The sequence below is a fragment of the Theropithecus gelada genome, chromosome 1 (genome assembly GCF_003255815.1).
Source record: "Theropithecus gelada isolate Dixy chromosome 1, Tgel_1.0, whole genome shotgun sequence".
Lineage (NCBI taxonomy): Eukaryota > Metazoa > Chordata > Mammalia > Primates > Cercopithecidae > Theropithecus > Theropithecus gelada.
In genome coordinates this window covers 81,195,047-81,215,275 of record NC_037668.1, presented here as the reverse complement: position 1 = coordinate 81,215,275, position 20,229 = coordinate 81,195,047, and the positions used below count along the sequence as shown (strand labels likewise).

Here is a 20,229-nt window from a genome sequence, read left to right as displayed (position 1 = left end):
CCTGTGTTCCAGTGGGGCCCAGAGGGGAGGTGCTTACCTGGGGTCCTGCAGTGTTGGTGATAGAGGTACCCTGGAAGGACCCCATCTCCCAACTCCCAGTTTCCCTTCAGCACCCTGCACTGCAGCCCCAAGGTGGCCTTTATAAGAGGCCTTTGAGTGTCAGTACTTTCCAGAGCTCAACCTGACAGTTCTTTGCTCATCCTTCCCACAAGTTTGCCAATCCTCGAGCAAGGGAAGTTTCTGTGAAAACGAATCCCAGGAATCCTGCCTTCCCAAGAAATTGCCCTGTACTCATGAAAACATTCCTAGGGATAACCTTGGGGACCTCACATTCAGAGGCCTAAGGTACTCTTCTCCCATGGCAGTAGTGGTGTCTGGGGACCTTGACGCAGATACCTGCCCCCCTCCTCAACTCATCTGTGCCCTTTTCTATATCCCTTGTGGTCTCTCATCCCAGCTATAGAAATAGGAAGAGGAGAAACTGGTCTGAGATCAGAGAGCAAAATGGAGGGTGAGGCATGAGTAGCCCACTGCCTCCGGGGGGAAATGGATTGTGCCAGGTCTCCGGCATCAGACACAGCTGACTTTCAGTCAATCCTAACGCTGTTCTTTACCAGCTCTGTGACCAGAACTTAGTGCTTACCACCATGTTTGTCACACAGCAGTGCTCAAATACTCCATGAATAAGCAAAATTCAGAGTCATCTGTTATGTGTGGATAATCATAATAGGTAACATTTAGTAAGCACTGAGCTGGGTATTCTTCTAGGTGCTTGCTTTACAGACATTAACTTAGTCATCATAACAATCCTATGAGGGATAGTATTATCCCCACTTTATTGGCACAGAGATAAGGATTGTTGGCCAAGGTCACATAGTCAGTGAGTGAGTGAACTAGGATTTGAACCCAGGCAGCCAGATTCCAGAGCCCATGTTCTCCACCTCCATGTTGGAGGCCAGCACATAATCCTCTCACCCTGCTGGCTTATTGTGAAAATTAAATGGAAGCGTCTAGCACCATGCCTGGCACATCCTAGAGACCACAGAAATCGGGCCTCCTGCACACTCTGGAAGGCTGTAGGGAGCCAACCACGGAGGTCTGAGATGCATCTGCCTTGGCTGAGCCTGTCACATGGGTCCGGCAGAAACTCATGATAAGAGCTGTCCCCAGCCTTGAATAGGGTTCTCATTCTTTCTTCCAAATTGAGATTCAACCCTGGGGCTTCAGGCCCCGGATTGAGTCAGCCTCTGATTGCGGCTGCAGTAATTATAGCTATGCAGTCCCGCTGGGCCCTGCTATGCAGCAGCTGTTCTCAGCAGCAGGCTCAGCACCATCACTCGGGGAGGGGGCTTAGAGGCGGGCCGATTGGAGCCGTTGGGGCCTTGGTGAACCCTCTAAATTTACAGGTTCCAATCATGGAGTCACTGATCTGGAAGGCAAACTGAGGCCCAGCTGGGACATATCTCACCTAAGAGCACACAGCTGGGAAATGACAGAGACGAGTGCAGGGCATGGTGGCTCCATGTTGCCGGAACTTAAAGTGGAGGTTTGGAGGGATGGGAGGTGTGGCCAGGAGAGGCAGGCAGGAGTCAATGGATTAAAGAGGAACTTGAGGGCCAGGGACCAGGGGGCCATGAAAGATGTTCTGTAGAGAAGTGGTGGGGTCAGATTTAGGATTTGGAAACTCCTGGGACAGACAGAGGCTTCTTCTCAGCTGATGAAACTGAGACATGGGCCAGGAGAGCCCTGATGGACTCCTAGGGCCTTGGACCAGGTGGCTGGAACAGGGTGGTAGGACTGGTTGGCACCATGCCCTGTGTCCCCCTTGGCTAAGCTATGCATGGACGTCTGTCTCCACAGCCAAGCAGGTGTGTCCTGCAGAGAAGCTGAGCTGTGGACCCACCAGCCACAAGTGTGTACCTGCCTCATGGCGCTGCGACGGGGAGAAGGACTGCGAGGGTGGAGCGGATGAGGCCGGCTGTGTTACCTGTGAGTCTGGGGTCAGATCCCCAGGGTCTGCCAAGCATGGTCAGGCAGCCTCAGGGAGTGACAGCCACTTCTGGGGAGGGGCCCAGTTCCCCGTGGGGCTTGGTAGGTGAGAGGAAAGGATAATGATCAGGACATTAGTAATGGCTAGACACTATGGAGACATTGTCTTCTTTCATCTTCACAAGCACCTCATGAGCAGCCATTATCATCCCCATTTTATAGGTGAGGAAACTGAGGCTCAGACAAGGGAGGAAAAGTACCCAGGGCTGAGTGATGAAACCAAGATTCAGATTCAGGACTGGACAGCAAAGCCCATGAGCTTTTTTACCATGTCTGACATCTGCTCATCCATCCCACAAGTCTGCCAATCTTCGAGCAAGGGCAGGGGGACCAGGGAGGGTACTGTATGGAGAAATGGTGGTGGCCTGAGCCAGAGTGCCAGCAGTGCTGGGGGGAGGGGGACGGATTCCTGAGGTGTCAAGGACGACTGTTGCTGAAATATCAGATTTGAGCACAAACGTCACAGGGCAGAGAAGATATTCTCAGCAGCCTCGGCAGGGACAGATGGAAGTGGCCACTGGGACAGTTCCACATCACTGAGCTTCAAACACAGGATTATCTCCTTCCCAGGGAGCAGGCCAGCAGGGCCTGGGCCAGTGAGGAGCATGGCCAGGCCTTACTTTTTCAATTCGAGGGGCACCTACTGTGTGCCAGGCCTGAAGCCAGGCTCTGAAAGGGACAGTGAGGTGAATCCTACACAGTCGTCCCTCTGGGAACACATGATTAATGGGGGAGACAGACTGGCTGTTGCTACTGGGCTGTGCGGCTGGGCTGAGATATGGGCGGTCACCCTGGAGGGCTTGCCAGGCACTTGCCCGTCACTGCTGCCTTCTCCCCTCTGCCAGCCTCTATATTTGCATCCTATCCATCTTTCCTGGCCCAGGGAAAATGCCATCTCTTCCAGAGGTGTCTGAGTAGTCGCACTTTAAGATTCTAAGTCTGGAATTTGATGTGTCTGAAGCAGGAAGCATCTGGGTATGGAGGGAGATCCTGGCTGGGAACAGTAGTTTCAAAGTCCCAGTGATGGCACTGGCTCACTTCCTCAGCTGTGATAATTTTGCTGGGACTCACTGGCCAATGAGAATCCTCTTTCCTCTTTACCAACCCCCATAATCAGATGATTCCTCCAATATGAAGGCCGCTACTGCAAGGGATGGGAGCTTCTCCAACTAAGGCATGTTGGAATAGGAACATTCCCCATTAATTATGGGAGACAGGGGTGTCAGGTCTTACTGGGCTTCTGTGCTACAGCTCCCACTCTCCTAGGCAGAGGAGAAAGAGTCCTCCCACCCCTCATCTCTCTGAGCTTCTTCCATTTGTGAATGCTAGGAGTAGGGTCTCTGGGGCTATGTAGGCCTGAGAATATGGATCTTAAAGTTACTGTTGGCTCCAAAACCTCAGAGAAAACTCAGTATGAAGGAGCACTTCCTTGCCATCAAAATCTTCAAGTAAAATTAAAAAATAGGGCTGGGCGTGGTGGCTCATGCCTGTAATCCCAGCACTTTGGGAGGCCGAGGCAGGTGGATCATGAGGTCAGGAGATTGAGACTATCCTGGCTAACAGGGTGAAACTCCACCTCTACTAAAAATACAGAAAAAAAATTTAGCTGAGCATGGTGGCACGTGCCTGTAGTAACAGCTACTCGGGAGGCTGAGGCAGGAGAATCACTTGAACCCAGGAGGCAGAGTTGCAGTGAGCTGAGAGCATACCACTGCACTCCAGCCTAGGTGACAGAGCGAGACTCCGTCTCAAAAAAGAAAATTAAAAAAAAAAAAAAAGCACTTCCCATTGGAACTCCCAGAAAGCAGTGAGTCCGCCCTCCCTGCACATGCACAAGCTGGGTGGGGACAGGCAGGAAGGGAACTCATCTAGGTGTCAGTGTAATCTTGAGGGGCAGTGGCACTGGCAGCATGTGCTTTTTCCGCTAATGCTGCAGTGTCTCAGAAGTCTCGGAGGGGAAAAAAAACACAACTGTCAGACACTTGGTAGAGCTGTCAGAAACGCATGACACGAGCTACCTACCTGGTGAAACTGAAGACATCACTCTTTATCTTCAATAACAATGAAAATTCACATTTTTCCATCAGAAAATGAAAACACAGACTCTGGGCGCCCCCACATGGAAAGATCTGGTGCTGCCACCACCACATCACCTTTGGCCACAGCCATGCCTCACCAGGGCCCCCCAGGGCCAGGTCTTGGCCTGTGTTTGGACACACAGGAGGGAGGGAAGTGAGGAGGTCACTGCCCTGAAAAACTGCTGGAAAAACTCCAGGAAGGGAGGAGAAAACCAGAAAAGCCAAAAGGAGGAGACAGAGTAGGAAAGAAAAGCCCCAAACCTGAGTTCTGGTTCTCTTGTTGTCATGGACTATGTGACCCTGGACAAGCTGCTCCTCTCTCTGGGCCTCAGTTTCCCCATCTGGCAATAGGGCTGGCTGGTCTCTAAGTTCATCCCGGCCGCTGAGCTCAGACTAGCTTATCAGAGAGAAGCCCAGAGCCCCAGGCAGAGCTGTGACGCTTATTTACTGCACATCCCATAATTACACCTCATACCTGGGCCAGACCAGTTCCATCCACTCCACACCCACTCACTGCAGGGAGCTCTGTACCAGGCCCTCAGGACAAAGGAGGGACGCCCCTAGGCAGTGTGGATTCATGGGGCAGATGGAAAAGGACATGAAACTCAGACACCTGCGCGACTGAGGGGCTCAGAAACAAGGGCAGAGGCAGAGATTTCCCAAGCAGGGAAACACCAGGGTGTCACGGAAGAGGTGGAATTTGGGCCCTTGGAAGATGAGAACTCATCATTGCAAAATGTGGAGACAGTGGTGGGCAAGAAGTAGGTTCCCAGTAGATGGAGCAACTTGAGCAAAGACTTGGAGGTGGGAGCCTATGCACTGGGCCCAGCAAACGGTCTAGCATGGCCGGAGCTGTGAACATTCAGGAGTGAGGTGATGGAGCCACAGTACTGACCCAAGAGACGCCTTGGATACCAGGCCAAGGGACTCAGGTGGAACAGTGCAGGTTATGCTATGCATCGCTATGCTATGAAGAGCCAACCCCAGACCCTGGTCCCTGGGAAGGGTCAGTGTCATTTAACAGATCATGTCCTGGGCCCATCACAAGGTCCTTCAAGACAGGCAGTGCTGTAAGGTTTCAGAATGCCCCTCCTTGTTCCACCATGCTCATGCTCATTTACCCAGTGAGGCCTGGGGGGCTCACGAAGGGCAGGTGTGTTGCCTGTCACCTAGCATGTCCGTGTTGGAAGCCCGCCTTCGCCGTGCCTAACTGTACGTCCACCATTCAGCCCCCAAAAGGGACTTGATCTGGCCCCCGGGTGAGGGTCGGAACCCCTGTAGCCGGACCAGCGGGGCCCCAGGTCAGCCGGGGAGGGGGTCGGCGGGCCGACCTGCTCTCTGTCCCGCGCAGTGTGCGCCCCGCACGAGTTCCAGTGCGGCAACCGCTCGTGCCTGGCCGCCGTGTTCGTGTGCGACGGCGACGACGACTGCGGTGACGGCAGCGATGAGCGCGGCTGTGCAGACCCGGCCTGCGGGCCCCGCGAGTTCCGCTGCGGCCGCGATGGCGGTGGCGCCTGCATCCCGGAGCGCTGGGTCTGCGACCGCCAGTTTGACTGCGAGGACCGCTCGGACGAGGCAGCCGAGCTCTGCGGCCGCCCGGGCCCCGGGGCCACGTCCGCGCCCGCCGCCTGCGCCACCGCCGCCCAGTTCGCCTGCCGCAGCGGCGAGTGCGTGCACCTGGGCTGGCGCTGCGACGGCGACCGCGACTGCAAAGACAAATCCGACGAGGCCGACTGCCGTAAGCCCCCTCCATACCGCCCAGCCCCGCCCAGGGATTGCGGATCGGCTACCTGATCCCGATCCGCCAGGTGCAGGCTTCCTTTCATTGCCTTACCTGAATACATTACCTGGGTTTACTACAGAGGAGACCGAGGCTGGGAGAAGTGAAGTGACTTGTTTGAGTTCATGCAACTGCCTGGCTGCGGAGCTCAGGTTTAACTCCAGAAGCCTCCACTGGTACCTGTGTCCCTGCTGTGAGCCCTCCCACTTGTACTTCCCACCCCCATCCCGCAACCCCTCTACCCAGAAACCTGGCAGGCTCAGGAGCTCCTCCCATCTCTTTACCCGCTAGGCCTGCTCATTCCTCAAGGCCTGGCCTAGACTCATCTGACCTTCCCAGCTGGGCTGGGTCCCTCTGCCGGGCAGGTCTCCAGCAGCCTTCTCTTACAGCTCATCTCACACTTATGTCCCCATCTGAGCATTCCTCAGCCCCGCTCTGCACCCTGAGCTCCTAGAGGATGAGGAGGCTCTCAGGAGTCTCTGGGCTCCCACCCCCACTTCCACCCCTCCCAGCACAGCACCTGGCACAGGAAGGTTTGCCAAATGGATGAAGTCATTAAGTAATGAGCACCAAGACTCAAATGAAGGCCGTGTGTCTGTTCTGAGGAGTGGCCCTGGAGAGAGGCAGGGACAGAGAAACAAGAGACCTGGGTTTAGTCCTGAATCTGCCAGCCAGAGTGCTGTATGACCCTGGGCAAGGCCTTCCCCCTCTCTGAGCTTCAGTCTCCCCATCTGTACACTGAGGTGCCTTGGCCAGGTGTCCTTTGAGGACTCCTAAGTTCAGCCACTGGTTCGGTTTTTGCCAGGGGTGGCTATGGCATGGGGATGGGGGTAGTGGGGAAACTGTCTTAGCACCACACTGACTCTGATCCTCTCCCCTTGCCCTCTCCTGGCAGCACTGGGCACCTGCCATGGGAACGAGTTCCAGTGTGGGGATGGGACATGTGTCCTTGCAATCAAGCGCTGCAACCAGGAGCAGGACTGTCCGGATGGGAGTGATGAAGCTGGCTGCCTACAGGGTGCGTGTGATCAGGGCACAGAACACATCTTCTGTGAGGATGCCCTGGGCTCTGGTGACTCTCCAGAGAGCAGAGTTGGGAGGAGTTTTCCCTTGGTCTCCAAGAAGCATTTTCCCCCAAAGCACCACTTGCCCCTAAATCACCTGGCTCCCTTCCCATGGGGTCCTGGTGGCACCAGAATTGGATTTGTAAGGACTTTGTCAAAGCTGAAAGACGCCTAGGGCTACATGACAGGGCATTTGGGAAGTCCAGCCCCCACCACTTGTCCAGGTCCCAGCTGCTGAGTGGCTTCCCTCACTAGTTCCGAGGCTGAGCAGAGGCTGAGTCTTGCTCCCCAGGAACCCCCTTTAATTCTCAGATGGTTCTTCTGGCCCCCACCTGCCCTCTGCAGGAGGAGGGACCCTCCTTCACTAGTCATCTGGGGGAATGGATAACAGGTTGCGCAGTGTGGCAACTTCCCCTCTCTGGGGTCCATGGGGCAAAGGTCCCCCCAGGAGATAGTCAGTCCAGCCTCTAAGGTCTCTCTAGAGCTGCTGCCTGGTCCCTCCCAAGACCTGAGTTCTGCAAGATGAGATGCAGATCCCCACAGCCCTGCCCAGCTACATGAGGCTTAGCCTCCTAATCATCCCTGGGATCCTGTCCTGTGAGCAGAGCTTCCTCAGGTCCTGGATTTACCTGTCTATCCTGGGCCACCCTCCAGAGACCTGTGAGGGGTTAGAACTGGAGCTCTACTTGCCTCCTGTGGGCCCCAGCCCAGCCCAGCCCTTCTTGTCCAAGGTCTCACAGGCACTGTCCACTCTCTTGTCCAGCCCAACAGAGTCACCTTGTGAGGGTCCCCGCAGATTTCAGTGTAAGAGTGGCGAGCGTGTGGACGGCAGGAAAGTGTGTGATGTGCAGAGGGACTGCCGGGATTGGTCAGATGAGCTTCTGAAAGTGTGGTGCAGTGCCTGTCTACGCCCACTGGCTGGACTCAGTCTCCTGCCATCCCTCTCCTGGTATCTGGGCTCGAGGCCCTCCAGTGCCCCCTGCCCTGACAATTTCTGCTCTGACCCTCTCTTTGGACTCATGTGCTGTCCTATGGCTTCACATGGGGCTTTTCACCCCCAGGCCTCTGGTCTACATCTCTACAAAGTGCTAAGAGCTTGTCCATCCCAGGTACTAAAAAATTATGTTTTCTCTCACAAACTTGGCCTCTCCTCATTCCTTCCCCGTTCAGACCTCTGAGACCTTCTGGAACTTTCTCTCATCCTCGGTGTTCCTGCCCTGCTGACCTAGCCAGGGCCCTGGGCTCTGAGGTCTTCTAGCCCCTTGCAGAAGACCCAGCAGAGGAAGAGGTGGGCACAGCAGGCAGGCAGCCAGTTGAAGCACATCCCAGGGCCACTGCTCAGGCCATACCTGCGTGGGAGTAGGGCAGGCCTTGCAGCAGGAGCTGGCATCATCCTAAGCCCTGAGGAGTTCGGACCTGATGGAGAGACCAGACTTGTAGGCCAGACTAAAGCGAGACCTGGATGGAAGCGGCTGCCCTGATGTCGGCTACAGCTGTCAGGGTGGGTTTCAGGCTAGAAAGAACAGAGGCTGCAGGCTCTAGGTAGGGTGAGCATCCCAGAGAACATGCTGGAAACCCAGTGTGGACTCCAGGAAGGTTCATGAGTCTTTTTTTTTTTTTTTTTTTTTTTTAACTGTTCCCAGGTCAGGGCTTGAGGGAGATTTGACAGAGAAGCCCTGGGAGGACAGAGCCTAGGTCTGTCCTTCCCTCTCCTGCCTCCTGGCAGACTGTTTCCTCAGCACCTCCCTCCTGGGTGCTTAGAGGAGGTTCATCCTCTGGAGCTTCCCAGGAAAAGCATATTTCCTCCCCCTTTTGAAGATTAAAAAACTGATTGTGAAAGGAAGAGTAGCTGAATGAAAGTGACTCAGCTTCTACCTGAGCTGGCAGGAGGCAGACACTTCCTCTGCCTCCAGGCCCTGCCAAGAGAAGTCCCAGAAGAAGGAACTTGTGGAAAAAGAGACAGGGAAGCCAGAGCTACTAAGCCTAGCTCCCCCAACACCCAGACTTGGAGTAGCCAGGGACTACTATCCTACTAAACCCTCTCTTCTCTCCCGTCATTTGCATGACACACCAAAGAGGAGTATGTACACACGAGCTTGTGTCTGCGTGTGGCCTCTGTCTCTGTGTTGGTGAGAGGCCGGTGTCTGTATCCATGTCTTCTTCTCTGAGTAAAGCAGGGGAACTGCATTCATGCATCTATGTGTGTGACCCCAAGTATGTGTGAATGTATTTATGGAGTCCATGGGACTGTCTGTGCTCTGCACATAAGCTGGTATGTATGCATGTAGTTGTGCGCATGCAGGTGTGTGCATGTAGGTGTGTGCAGTGACACCACTTCTTCCTTCCATGGAAGGAAGCTGCAAATACTACTCTGGCCTCTCTGCACCACTCTACCTCATCCCCCTCCTCTCCTGGCTCCCCAGCGGAATCACACCCATGCTAGGTAGAATGAAGAAGGACTGGAGACTTCCCTGCAGGCATTTGGGTGAAGGCTACAGGGGCAGACCTGCTCTCCTTTCTCTTCCCCTCACCTACCTGAGCCCTGGAGGACACTGTGCCTTCCTTCATCAGAAGCCAGTCACTTTGAGCTCTCTCCTTTCCCCTTTCCCCTTTCAGGGCCATCCCACCTACACATGCCACTTCATCAAGTGCTCAGTAAATAGAATTGTTGGGTTGCTGCTACCTGCAAAAGGAGAGGAAGGAGGCGAGTGGATGCATGATAGGGGCAGTGGGTGAGTGGGAGGACAGATGAATGGATGGTGCTCAGGGAATAACACAGGAAAGGAGAGGTCAGGGAGGGCTCCGAGCGACTGAAAAATTCCTGGAGGTGGGAGCTGCCATGGCTCAGCCCACCTCCAAAGGTCTGGGGCTTCCCAGGGCTGGGTCTGGCTGAGTCATCCATGGGTCTCCCAGTCATGGGGTTGCTGTGGTCTTGTTCTTTCAGTTCCGCCAACATTCCTGGGAAACAGGAGGAGGCCCAGGGGTAAAGGGGTTATTCCCTAAGCATGGCTCAGGCTGGAAGTGGGGGCACCCCATAGCTGTGCATGGCCTGGGGTGGGCAGCTCAGACCAGCTACATGCATGGCCATGGCTGGCTTAGCTCAGCACTGCTTGGCTTGGCTGGAGTGGCAGTGCATGAGCCTGGGGGGCAGAGGGGTGCGGCACCTCCCCTTGGCTTGTGGAATTAACCTTCTGTGACTCTAAAGCTCAGGAGATGCTGTGAGAGCATTGGTCCTAGACTCCCTGACCTCCCCTAAGACCCTGCCAGAAGGTAGTGAGGGAGTGGAGGATGGGGAGCCAGAACAGATGATCTCCGGGCATCCCTTCACCTCTTGGAGCAGGTGGTAATCCTGGGACCAGGCCCATGACAAGATGGAGGAACAGGGACATGTGCTGAGAGGAGAGGAGTTGAAAAATCCCATCATATTAGTTCATGATAGGAGAGAATTGATTTAGCAATGGCTCCATGTAAAAAAAAAAAGGCCCAGGAGTCTTAAATAACCACAAGCACATTAGGGGGCATCCTGTGTTGTTCAGGTTCCTTCTGGGTGGCAAACTAGCTCTGGGCCCTGTCCAGAGAGGGACATCAACAGATGGAGTGAGTCCAGAGAAAGGCACCCAGATGGCAGGAGACCAGATATCAGTGCTTTAAGGAGGCTCTGAGGGAGCCTGTGCACCCTGGCTAACCCCACACAGCAGAGCTGGGAGCAGAAGCAGAAGCCTCAGCAGGCAGTGCTGGTCCACAGTGGAGCCGGCTGCCTCAGGAGGGAAGTGGGCTCCCTGAGGTTGGAGATATTTAAGCGGAGCATTTTGGAAGGGATTCTTAGGGTATCCTGAGGGTTGGATGTGACACATACAGGCCCCTTCAACTCTGAGGTCACAAGGAAGGAGGCACTGCAAGAAACATGTTTGTGAAAGGAAAGACCTTGGGCCACTGGGGAAGGCCTAGCTGCCTCCAGCTTGGTGGTGGACAGAGCCCCAGCTGGGAGGCTGGGGACCTGAGTTCTGGTTCCACTCTACCCTGTCTCTGTGTCTGGCCTTGAGTAGGGACCTGCCCTCTCTGTGCCACCTCCTGCCCAGAACACCTGGTAGATGAGGCTGAGGCTCAGTGAGGTTGTGGAGCCCTCCTGCCTCTGTGGGAGTCCCACTGCCCGAGGCTCTGCTTCTGCTCTAGGTCCCACCCCTTCCCTGCCCCCACTCCTCCTGGGCTCCTGGACCTTCAGGAGTCCATGTCCCTCCCCAGGGCTAAACGAGTGTCTACACAACAATGGCGGCTGCTCACACATCTGCACTGACCTCAAGATTGGCTTTGAATGCACGTGCCCAGCAGGCTTCCAGCTCCTGGACCAGAAGACCTGTGGCGGTGAGACCTTCTCCCACACCCCCAAGCAGAAGCAGATCCTCCTGCCAGTTCTGACCCCTGCTCCTCCCCACAGACATTGATGAATGCAAGGACCCAGATGCCTGCAGCCAGATCTGTGTCAATTACAAGGGCTATTTTAAGTGCGAGTGCTACCCTGGCTATGAGATGGACCTGCTGACCAAGAACTGCAAGGCTGCTGGTACGGACACCCCAAGGGCAGAGGGGCAGCTCTGAAAGGGATATAGGAAGCAGCATGCTTCCACATGTGAGGAGTGGATGTGTACATGTGCGCACACACAAGAAGGCAGTTTGTGTTACTGAGAAGCACAGGAATCTTCGGTCCCTTGTCTAGCTTGGGAGAAAGAATTCAGCCAAGAGACAATTAGTAACATAAGCCAAAGGTTTATTAAGGAGATAAGAGTACAGTCCAAGACAGGAGCGGGCTGACCCAACTGGGAACAGCAGCAATAGCCGTGTTTCTTTAAAGGGACAGTGCACTCTGAAAGGTGAGGCAGAGTGGGGCAGGCTGCTGAAAGAGAATGAACCGGCGGCAGCCCTGAGAGTTCTGCATTGGGTCTTTTTCTTGAAGTTCCTGTCTCTGTCCTAAATCTCTGCCTTTTTCTTTGTCTAGTTTTCCCATTCCTGCTTTCAGTCCCTGCCTGTTCCTCACCTAGTTTCCACCCAGGCTTGTGGGACCTCCCTTACTATTAGCTCGTGTGCATGCCCAGCTCTGGGCACAAATACTACCTAATGGCGGCATCACTCATTACCACCACCCCAGGAAGGTTGTATAGCAGTCAAATCTTATTAGGCCTGCATATTTCTTAGGAATTTCCCCTTTGACCTCCCCTTCCTCCTCAGCATACGGCTAGCTACATTCTGATGGGTGAACTGCAGAGTGAGCAGTCACTGGGCATCTTAAAGGGCGTTCCTTTCTGCACAGGTATTTCCCCTCCTCTCTGCTCATATCTAGCATGCATGTTTTGGGTGGTCTCTAGATGTGAGATTTTCTAGGCTTCCCTTTTCTCAGGGACTCCCCCTTCTACTCATGTCCAGCTGTCTGCCTACTCTAACAGTTGCACGTACAGTGCTCAAAAGTGTACATGTACATCACACACACAATGCACTGCACACTAACACCCACACAGACACTGTATAGAGCCACCTAATACAGCCCACAGAGATGACACTCATACAGCAGAATATATAGACACAAAATTGAACCACACAGAGACTACACACACAGCATAGGGAGTCTATACAAAGAGCACGACCTGGGCAGACCTACACATTGATCAATTCAGCCAGCAGAATTAATTCATTGTATTCAGTTGTTTATAGTGAACAGCTAACATTGTAGTAGACACTGGGAATTCAGCAGTAAACAAAATGGATGCAAATCCCTGTCTGCCCTCAAGGGACTTATATTCTAATGGGTGAGCCAGGCTAGAAATCAGGTAAATAAATAAAATATAGTGCATGGCAGATGGCGATAAGGGCTAAGGAGAAATAGAAAGTAGAGAATGGGACTAGGGAAGTCCAGGTGAGCAGGGGGTTCTAGTTTTAAATGGAATGGTCAGGGAAGCCCTCACTGAGAAGGTATTTGAGTAAAGAAGATGAAGGGGGCCGGGCGCGGTGGCTCAAGCCTGTAATCCCTGCACTTTGGGAGGCCGAGACGGGCGGATCACGAGGTCAGGAGATCGAGGCCATCCTGGCTAACCCCGTGAAACCCCGTCTCTACTAAAAAATGCAAAAAACTAGCCGGGCGAGGTGGCGGGCGCCTGCAGTCCCAGCTACTCAGGAGGCTGAGGCAGGAGAATGGCATAAACCCGGGAGGCGGAGCTTGCAGTGAGCTGAGATCCGGCCACTGCACTCCAGCCTGGGCGACAGAGCGAGACTCGGTCTCAAAAAAAAAAAAAAAAAAAGAAGATGAAGGGGGGGCAGGTGTGGTGGCTCACGCTTGTAATCCCAACACTTTGGGAGGCCTAGGCAGGAAGATCACTTGAGGCCAGGAGTTCAATACTGGGCAATGTAGCAAGACCCCATATCTTAAAAAAATTTAAACATTAGCCAGGTATAGTACCATGCACCTATAGTCCCAAGCTACTCAGGAGGCTGAGGCAGGAAGATCTCTTGAGCCCAGGAGTTTGAGGTTGCAGTGAGTTATGATGCCACTGCACTCCAGCCTGGGTGACAGAGTGAGACCTTTTCTAAAAAAAAAAAAAAAGTGGGGAGTGAGGGGAGTGAGCTACCATGCAGTTATCTGTAGGAACAAGCATTTCAGGCTGAAGAGACAGAAACTGCAAAAGCCCTAATGCAGGAGCATGCCTAATATGTTCAAGGAAGAGCAAGGAAGCTGGTACAGTTGGAGCAAGGAAACTAGGAAGAGATGAAGCCAGAGAGGTAGCTTGGGGCAGCCCAAAGGGCCTTCTAGACCATCATAAGAGCCAACTCTGGATTTCACTCTAATTAGGGGGAAGCCATTGAGGGCCCGGAGTAGGGAAGGGACATGGCGTGACATTTTAAGAAGGTCCTTCTGACTGCAGTGTTGAGAACACACTGTAGAGGACAAGGGAGGAGGCAGGGAAACCACTTAAGAGGTCATTGCAATAATCCAGAAGTGAGGTGATGGTGGCTGAACCCTTATTCCCACATTATTACTACGGGAATAATGAGAAGTGGACAGACTGCAGATATAGTGCAAAGGCCAGCCAACAGGATTTGCTTATGAATTGAATGTGGAATCTGGAAAAAAAAGTGTTACAGCCACTGAAACAATAAGATTGCTACATATAGGCTTGGGAAAGACAGTGAGGGAAGCAGGTTTGGAGTAATCTTAGGCTGTTTTGGACATGTTAAGTTTAAGAAAACTGGTTAGGTGTCCAAATAGAGATATTGAGAAGGCAGTTGGATATATGAGTCTGCAGTTCATATGCAAGTTAAATATAATATACAACATATAAATTATAACAATACAGCAGCCATAATACTGACAGGTAGCCCATAAACCCAAAAAGTAAACCACCCAAACTGTACAATATGTAACACATACATTAGTATATCACATATAACATGTAACCTGTTCTTGCCCCCATATAGAACACATTTAATACATGACACAGATTATGTACATGCACTGGAGACAACACGCAACTACCCATTCATATACAAAATCCACACACATGAATATTTCAAGTGCAATTACATAAAATCTCAAATCATAAACACACGGGGTTCCTGTCACAGTCACAGCTATCATTTAAAATCACTCCAACATGCCCCTTTAACCTGGCTCCTGCCTTCAGGGAGGTGAAGTGTCATTGCTGTCATTTTGGTGTGAGGGAAATCACAGCTTGTCAGTGGCAGAGCTGGCCTGGAACTCAGCTTTCATCCTTGCCCCTTCCTGCACCTTCAGCCCATTCTCCATGCTCTCTATTTGTACCACACTTCTGTCTCACTCCCACCCTGCTTTGAATTAGTCTCCATCACTACACACAGGTCACACACCAGCCCCAGGCCCTACATGACTCTGTGCTGGTCCTATCCTCCAGGGAGCACATTAGCTTGGCAAAGATGCACAGTGATAGGGACTGGTGGCTGGCAGAAGTGTCAGCTGGAAAACAAGAGAAGGAGGCACAAGGAGCTTGAGGGGCAGGTGTTACTAGGAGCAGCCCCTCAGACAGTGTTGGTGCCTGAGAGTGACCCAATACATCTAAAAACAGCCTGTGGGAGCTGGTGCTAGGCCCTCAGAGGCCCGTGGGACAGTGACCTCCCATATGGAGTAGCCAGGAAAGTCTAGGTTACTTGTTTATCATCTTAAAATCTAACCCTAAATCTAAGAAAAAAACAGGCTTTGTGTATATATGAGCAGTTACATGTTGTCTCTACTGCATATATATAATCTGTGCTGTATATCATATATGTCCCATCTCTGCCATTGGCTCAGGTTAGAGAACAAACTCACCCAGCTCGCAGGACCCTTTGTGATCTGGCCCCTGCCAATCTCTGAAGCTCATCTCTTGCTATGTCCCCAACACTTTCTATCCTGAGTTATCTTTTTTTTTCCTTTGAGACAGGGTCTCTATCACCCAGGCTGGAGTGCGTGGCACAATCATGGCTCACTGCAGCCTTGACCTCCTGGGCTCAAATGATTCTCCCACTTCAGCCTCCTGAGTAGCTGGGACTACAGGTGTGTGCCACCATGCCCAGCTAATTTTTTTTTTTTTTTTAGAGATGGGATTTTGCCATATTGCCCAGGCTAGTCTCAAACTCCTGGCCTCAAGCGATGTGCCAGCCTCAGCCTCCCAAAGTGCTGAGATTACAGGTGTGAGCCACTGTGCCCAGCCCCTAGTTATCATTCTAAGACACTTACTTGCTCAGGTAGTTCCTTCTTGAACCACAGCAGTAGGGCCCAAGCAGAGAAGGTGGTAGTTGCTGGAAAGAAATACATGGTAGGTGGAAGGGACAACCTGAGCAAAGGCCCTGAGGCAGGAAGCCCATCCATGGCTAGGTAATGGTATCTGGTAGCTGGGATCAAGCTATGTTGGAAGGGCAAGTAATGAGGCTGCACAGGGAACTTGGGGTCACACTGTGGAAGGCTTTCAGTGCAGACCTAAGGAGAAAATGGGTAGCCATAAAATATTTTGGAGAAGTTTGTATCTAATAAAAAGAATAAAAATCCTCCTGCTATGCATGGTGCTCTGCATCTTCAGATTTCTGTACTCATTATTTCATCTGCTCCTGCAACCTGTAAAGTAGGAATTGTCACTACTATTTTAAGGAAAATGGGTGTGTCGCCCAGCAAGCCAGTGGCAGAGTCTTGGTCTCCAGACTCCCTGCCTTTTGCACTGATTCTTTCTCTTTCAACCTCCCTGCATGGCAGCTGGCAAGAGCCCATCCCTAATCTTCACCAACCGGCATGAGGTGCGGAGGATCGACCTGGTGAAGCGGAACTATTCACGCCTCATCCCCATGCTCAAGAATGTCGTGGCACTAGATGTGGAAGTTGCCACCAATCGCATCTACTGGTGTGACCTCTCCTACCGTAAGATCTATAGGTGAGCGGCCACATCCTCTGCAGCAAGGCCTGAAGAATGGGGGTGAGGGGTAGTGACAGATGAGGAGGGGAGTAGTGGCCTCTGCCTCTAGAGTTCCTCAGGACAGAGTTGGGGCTTGGGAAGAGATGCAGGATCACAGTGGATATGGAACTTCTGGGAATTTACTGGGGCTAGAGTAGGCTGAGGGCTCCCTTGGGTTAGCAGCTTTGAGCCCCAAACACTTGGGATTTGTCTGACCTCTGGAGGCCTAATATGGAAGCACAAGACACAGGAACTGTTTGGCCAGGGCAGAAAGGAAGAAATCCTGGCTTTGGGGAGGACTTTCCAAACAGCTCACATCCCTGCGTACTGGACCCTGGGGACTTAGACCTGGTCCCTGCCCAGAGGATCCCAGTCACAACACAGTGACATCCATTTGTGATGATCATGAGAAAGTACAGAGGAGGCCTCTGAACCCACCTGGGCATCTGATCTGGCATGCCTTCCCGGATGGCATCACCCCAAGGCCAGCTTTTCACTGTGTCTTTGACGCCACAGTCAGTGGACCTGACTTGGCGAAGCTCTTCACACACTGGAGGAGGTTCTCTCCTAGGACTTTCTCAGCTGCCAGCAGCCTGCCTCCCTGCATGTCTGGGACCCCTTTAGGCAGTCATGTCCTTTCTTTGTCCTGAGATCCACTTGGCAGGAGTGCCAATGACCAGGGGCTGGGTAGACACTGAGTCACTGATGAAAGAATGATGGATAGATGGGTGGATGAGTGGATGGAAGCAAATATAGCAAGTGCCACTCACTGACAACTAGATTCCTGCCTCCCCGCAACACACAGACACTCAGTTCACACACACCCAAAAACATAACTAGAACAATGCCTGTCCAAGAGTTGTAACTGAAAGAGGCAGGATTTGGTGACAGACTAGATATGGGGCTGAAGGAGGAAATTTACTCCTTCAGAGTGAATTTTGGGAGTTCCAGGTTTTTGGCTTGGGAGGTTTCATGAATGGTGGTGCTGTTCTCTGATGTGTGAAGCAGTGGAGGAGGATCAGGGCTCAGGGGTTGGATCATCTGGTTGACCGAGGGGAGGGGAATGGGGATGAACAGTTTTGGATATATTGAGTTCAAGGTGTCCATGGGACATCCAAGGGGAGCTAGTTGGCTTTGCAGTCTGGATCGTAAGAGAGCTGTTGGGATTAGAGACTTAGTTATTGATGGCAATGGACACTAAGGAACTAATCACCCAGAGAGAGAGCAAGAAGAAGAAAACCTTTGGGGAAACAGCATTTGGGAAAGAAAGTCCTGCTAATGTTGCCTCCTGAGTGTCTACTGTATTCTTAGCCCTTCTCTCCATTCTCACGGGCACGGTCATTCTTCAGACTCTCTTAATCTCCCACTCGGATGCTGTAATGTCCTCCTAATCAGTTTCCCTGCTTCATTCCCTCTCCTTCCAACCCACCCACTCCATAGATGCCACAGTGAACTAACACACTTATTGGACTATGTCCTCTGGCCTGTCCAGTTACCACTGGGGATAAATCCTAATTCCTTGGCATGCTACTCAAAGCCCATCAGGATGGGGTTCCCGCCTATACCTGCTTGCAGTCTGACACCCACATAAGTAGCTCCCCTAAGTGTCTCACTGTTCCAGAGCAGACTCACCCTGGCCATTTGCACAAGCCTTTCTTTTTCCCTAATGGCTTTCTGTCCTGGTGAATTTGTGCTCCTGGTGAACTTGTCTTTCAGGACTCAACTATAAAGCCTTCTCCCACCCTCTGGGATGATGTAGTCTCCATGCCTCTGCTGCCATAGCCTCTAATGCTTTCCAAAATCACATTGTATTATATCTGGCTCACTCTAATGGGCAGAGCTGTGGGGCAGCCCCACCTTAGAAAGCCAGAGACTGTGGCCCCTGTAAGTCTGTACCCCTAGCCTGGTACCCCAGGGAATGTGTAGAGTGGAAATTATCCACATTCCTCTAAAAATCTATTGCCATGGCCCAGATGGAAGAGACAGAGGGGAAGGGTGCACAGGTAGCTCCAGATGGGCCCATGGGTGGAATATCTGCCCCATGGTCATCTCTGTTTTCTCTTAAGTGCCTACATGGACAAGGCCAGTGACCCGAAAGAGCAGGAGGTCCTCATTGACGAGCAGCTGCACTCTCCAGAGGGCCTGGCGGTGGACTGGGTCCACAAGCACATCTACTGGACCGACTCGGGCAATAAGACTATCTCAGTGGCTACAGTTGATGGTGGCCGCCGATGCACTCTCTTCAGCCGTAACCTCAGTGAACCCCGGGCCATCGCTGTTGACCCCCTTCAAGGGTGAGTGTCTCAACTTAACTTCCCATTCTCCCACCATAGGTGCTCAGTCCTCTTGTGTCTGTCACAAGAGCTATCTTGAGGGCTCTAGAAAGCTCTGGCCCACTCAGACACAGGCCATGGGGAAGAAAGTCTTGTTAATCCCCAACCAAGGTTCTCTGGGCATTGGTCACCAAAGCTCTCCCTGGACTCTCCCACCCACTCATTATATCGTAGAATTGGAGTGTCTCAGAGCAGAGCAGGGCTCTAGAGATGGCCTGATAGAAGCTCCTGGGGGAGGAAGCCTTTCCTCAGGCTGCTGTAGGTGGGCATCTGGCAGCTGCTCACATACTTCCAAAGACAAGTAGCTCATTACCTCCCATAGGGCCTGTTTCACTGTGGGGCAGCTCTGCCCATTAGAAAGTGGGTCTTTTCCCCCTCATAATCCCAAATCTATCTCCCTACAACTTCCTCCATTGGCCTCTGGAGTTACATAAAACATGTCTATTCCCTGCCCTGTGGGACAGCCAGCAAGATTTGAGGACCAAGATCACTGGTCTGTTCTGCTTCAGACTGCCCACCTCCATCCCCACCCCTGTTGCCTATGGTCTCTGGGCCCTCACCACCAAGGCTGCCCTGCTGTGGCCTCCAATTTTGGGAGTTAGGGATTCTGAACAGAACAGGACTCCCTCTCTCCCTCAGTGGGGATATCTTGAGATGGTTTTTTTAGTGTTGTATCATGTTAAGTTTACCAGAATCAACATCTGCTCCTACTGCTGTTTCCTTGTTAAACAGGGATAAGAAAACCCTCTTCTTCGAGCAAGGGCAGCTGGTGAGGGGAGTACCACATGGGAGGTTATGTGAGGCCTTGGGAAGTGACTGATAGCTGCCATTCACTAAGCATAGGTCACGTGCTCCCAGCACAGAACTAGACACTCTGATGGATATGGAGCCTCTCCTCTCACCCTCTCTTCAACCTTGTTCTCTATCTGTTCTCATGCAGACCTTGTGTTGCACCTGCCACATCCTGTCCCTCACATCATAGAGTTACACCCAGCCCAACCCCAATCCATTGTGGATCTGTCAGGGTCCCAGCAGGAACCCCACTGCATACTCAAGATAATTGGAGGAGGGTTAATAAAGGGACTATTTACAAAGGAGTGGGTAAGGTCTAATTTACTACCTTGGATTAGTAACAGTGGGCTGCTACCCGCCCTAGTAGGCCTGAGGAGACAGAAGCAGGGAGGGTTACCTGAGTTAGGAAGCTCATCCACTTTCTCCTCTGAAACCAGAAAAGAGAGGGTTTACTAGGGCCTTCCCCACACTGACACCCTAAGGCTCCAGTTAGCACTGCCAGAAGTGGGAGAGATGGGGTCACAGGCTATTTAGCTGAGTCTGGGTGCAATCTCGGAGAATACAGTTTTCCTCAAGTTCTCAAATGAGGTGAAGGCTAAAGTGCCTGCTAATTCTAAGATTTGATGGTTCAAAAGAACTTTAGAGGTCTTCTCAGTCCCTACTAAACATAACCCTTAACTATTCAATGGGTTA

The 20,229-nt window shown here is 52.4% G+C and overlaps 1 protein-coding gene across 5 annotated transcripts in view; it reads left to right on the top strand.

Moving 5' to 3' along the window:
* The window catches only part of LRP8 (LDL receptor related protein 8), an 84,989-nt gene that overhangs the window by 44,454 nt on the left and 20,306 nt on the right, over window positions 1-20,229 (top strand). For 2 of the 5 annotated variants that reach the window (XM_025377294.1, XM_025377298.1), the window contains exons 4-10: window positions 1,861-1,989; window positions 5,479-5,865; window positions 6,803-6,925; window positions 11,214-11,333; window positions 11,407-11,532; window positions 16,216-16,390; window positions 18,478-18,705. In XM_025377294.1, the coding sequence (XP_025233079.1) occupies window positions 1,861-1,989; window positions 5,479-5,865; window positions 6,803-6,925; window positions 11,214-11,333; window positions 11,407-11,532; window positions 16,216-16,390; window positions 18,478-18,705 (1,288 nt within the window). The remainder of the gene's footprint in view (window positions 1-1,860; window positions 1,990-5,478; window positions 5,866-6,802; window positions 6,926-11,213; window positions 11,334-11,406; window positions 11,533-16,215; window positions 16,391-18,477; window positions 18,706-20,229) is intronic. The other 3 variants (XM_025377323.1, XM_025377306.1, XM_025377314.1) reach the window with 2 other exon arrangements.